This window comes from Gossypium raimondii, chromosome 11 (assembly GCF_025698545.1).
Source record: "Gossypium raimondii isolate GPD5lz chromosome 11, ASM2569854v1, whole genome shotgun sequence".
Lineage (NCBI taxonomy): Eukaryota > Viridiplantae > Streptophyta > Magnoliopsida > Malvales > Malvaceae > Gossypium > Gossypium raimondii.
The window spans coordinates 14942432-14945682 of record NC_068575.1 but is presented as its reverse complement, the minus strand read 5'-3'; the positions used below and the strand labels follow the sequence as shown (position 1 = coordinate 14945682).

Here is a 3251-nt window from a genome sequence, read left to right as displayed (position 1 = left end):
GACTATTGTTATGTTGCATATGTTTTTTTAATATATATTGCGTTCCTAACTATGTGATTTATTTATTAGGAAAAACTAAAAGATAAAAAGGTGGAGTACGAAGCGATTGTTTCTAGTAATAGTTCATTCATCCCAAGACATTGATAACCGAATTATTATCAAGTTTTGGGTCTGAAAGGTATGGTCGGGTTCGATTTCAAGGATCTTTTGTTAGCCCAACCCAATATTTTGGATCCACTCATGACAATACATGGCTTCGGGAGTCGGGCTCAAGCTGAAATTCAGAGGTTAAAAGACCAGATGACTCAGATGCAAGCGACCAAAATTGAGGTTCAAAGGAAATATGAAGAACTCCAGCTACAACTTAAAGCAGAGGCGGCAGCAAGGGAAGCAGAGGCGGCAGTGAGAGAAGCAGAGGTTCAAAAGAAATATGAAGAACTCCAGCTACAACTTAAAGCTGATGCGGCATCGAGAGAAGCAGAGCAGAGCAAAAAGTACGACGAACTCTAGCAGCAGCTTCAGAGTATGATGAAGATGTTTCAGTCGCAACTTCCGCCGTCATAGTGTATTGCATAAATATTTTTATCATTTTAACTTTTAACATTTTTGCAAAAGTAATATGAATTCACTTTTATTTATTGATATTAATATTATTTTATTCGTTTAATTTGAAATATTATATAAATTTATTACTTTTGGCTAGTTTAGATCTGGTTGCTTTTGATTTGTTGCTACGGGAGGGCTGAAAAAATGAAAAATTTAATATAAAAAAATCCCAAAAATAGTGGCGTTTTTGTATAAAAGCGCCGCTAAAGAACATGACCTTTAGCGGCGTTTGTAAAAAAAGCACCGCTAAAGAACATGATCTTTAGTGGCGCTTAATAAAAATTGCCACTAAAGATCATGTTCTTTAGCAGCGCTTAGAAGAAAACGCCGCTAAAGAACATGCTCTTTAGCGGCGTTTTTGTTTGTAAACGCTGCAAACGTTAGCGATGTTTTCGTTAGCGGCCTTTTTTGCGGCGCTTGTGGAAACGTCGCAAACACCTTTAGTGGCGGTAAAAAGTGCCGCTAAAGGCCTAAAAAAATACCGCTAAAGACCTGTTTTGGTGTAGTGACGGTCACCTGTGGTTGATGTCTTAAGAAATTAAAATATCACATAAAGAATGAAATGTACTATAATAACAGAAAATCAAAGAAGTTGGTGCTTGGTGAGGTAAGCATTGAGAGAAATCAAACAAGTTTCGCCTAATTAATGCTATTTTAGTTCTTTTGGTTTATTTAAAAATAAAAGTATCATCCAAATGAAGCTTTTAACAATGGTTGACCATTACGTTTTGCTCGAAGGATAAATTTTCTCATGGACAAACCTGACGGAATCGAAACTTAAAAATTATTAAAAGCTAAACTTTGGCTCGAATAATCTACTAATATAGTGAAAGATAAGCATAGCATTTTTAAAAACGAAAGAGGCCCATCTTGTAAATAAATAGAGAGTTAAGTGTAACTATCTTAACATATATCACATCTAAATATGGAGTTATTGCGTGGACAAAATATATATATGGAGTTATTGCATTTTTGTTTCAAATAATAGTTGATTTAAAAAAAAAATAGTCTCTGTCCAAACTTGAAAGCAAAAATAATAGAAAATTAGTAGGGTTTTTATTTCTTTATTTGTCCTCTTTGGATACCGTAGGGAACGCAAATAGCGAAATTCTTTAATATCAGTTATAGACTTCAAGGATACGCGCTTTTTGGGAACGTGATGTTTTTCACGCCTGAATATTCCTATAAATTTATTACTCAATTACACGCCATCATCCTCAAATTTTCACGCTCAATTCTCCCGGCTCTCCTCATAACTCTTTCTCAGATGGTAAACATTTCGCTTTATAATCTTAATTTCAGTGTTTTCTTTTTCCTTTTTATAACCTAAGCTAATTATTTATATGAAAGATTAATTGGCAGGTATTGTACCATTTGTTATTCCCCCTTTAAACGCCATGCAACGTCCAACGCTTACCTTTTTACTCCTTTTTTCTCCTTTTTACATGTTGGATGCTGGACGTACTTGAAACCATGAAAGCTGAACTGGAAATGATGCGGAACGAGAAAACATCCATAGAAGCATTGCTGAGACCTGCCGAAAGTGCACTTGCAGAAAATAAGAGAGTACTTTCAGTGTATAAAGCCATGGCAAAAATAACCGATGATTTGTTGGACGTTGTATTGGCAACAGGAGGTGATAAAGTTAACGAGAATAACGGTCAGGAACTTGACGACGAAACCATGAAGGAATTGATAGAGGAAGCTATGAGGGATTTTACTCGAGCACTTAACCAAGCTCAATCATGCAGGAGCCGCCCCACAGATGGCCGAAATGGTGGAGGCTATGACGGTAGCTCTGGTGGTGATCATCACAGTCTCGATGGAACCAATATTAATTTTGGGAAGGAAGCTGGCGGAAGCGGCGGTGGCAACGGTGGTGGCCACGCTCAGTAGGTTGAGAGTAGCTTACGGAATTTTATGAGTTGTTGTTAAATAATGAATAAATTTGGTTAACCAGTCTTTACTCCTGAGCCGCATACTTTTTCAAAGTATTTTCTTTTGGGTTAAAAGTATTTTCCTTTGGATTAATAAATGAATAAAAAAATATGATTATGACTCCTTAGAAAATGAATATATTTTTTTAAGAATAAGTATAATAATTATATATTTAGCATGTGATATCCCGTGATTCATTAATCTACACATTAATAATATTTTTTTACAGAACACATTAATAATTATTAAAATATTAATTTTATTTATAATTTTATTAATAATAAATAGGATAATATTTAATGTATTATGGTGAATGAGTTCAATGCACCATCAATGCATCACAATTCTCATTAATAAATAAAATATTAAAAATTTAAAAGATTTTCTAATAAATACTTAAAATTTTATTTAAATATAATTATAATTAATTATAATTTCTCATCTTCATCTCTTATTGAAGTTTTAACTTAAGGTTCTAAAAATCTTGAAAATAAAACTTATATTGAATGAAAACTATTTGTTTTCTTGTTCTTTACTATTATTGGTGCAATTCAATTTTATTAGCAGAATAAATTTGAAGGTAGAATAAAAATGTCGACTTTGAATAAAAGAATTGTTTAAAATGACTACATCCCACCTCAGTTAATAAATGAAATTTAAATTTCAATAAAATTTGTAATATTTTAGTTAATTCTTTGTTTCAATTC

At 32.9% G+C, this 3251-nt stretch overlaps 1 protein-coding gene across 1 annotated transcript; it reads left to right on the top strand.

Annotated features, from left to right (window-relative positions):
* Window positions 1-1802: 1802 nt before the first annotated feature.
* Window positions 1803-2676, top strand: LOC105801593 (uncharacterized). Its single transcript, XM_052624544.1, has 2 exons — window positions 1803-1876; window positions 2087-2676. Exon 2 carries the CDS (start codon window positions 2098-2100, stop codon window positions 2500-2502), a length of 405 nt encoding a protein of 134 aa, XP_052480504.1. The 5' UTR covers window positions 1803-1876; window positions 2087-2097; the 3' UTR covers window positions 2503-2676.
* Window positions 2677-3251: the final 575 nt, after the last annotated feature.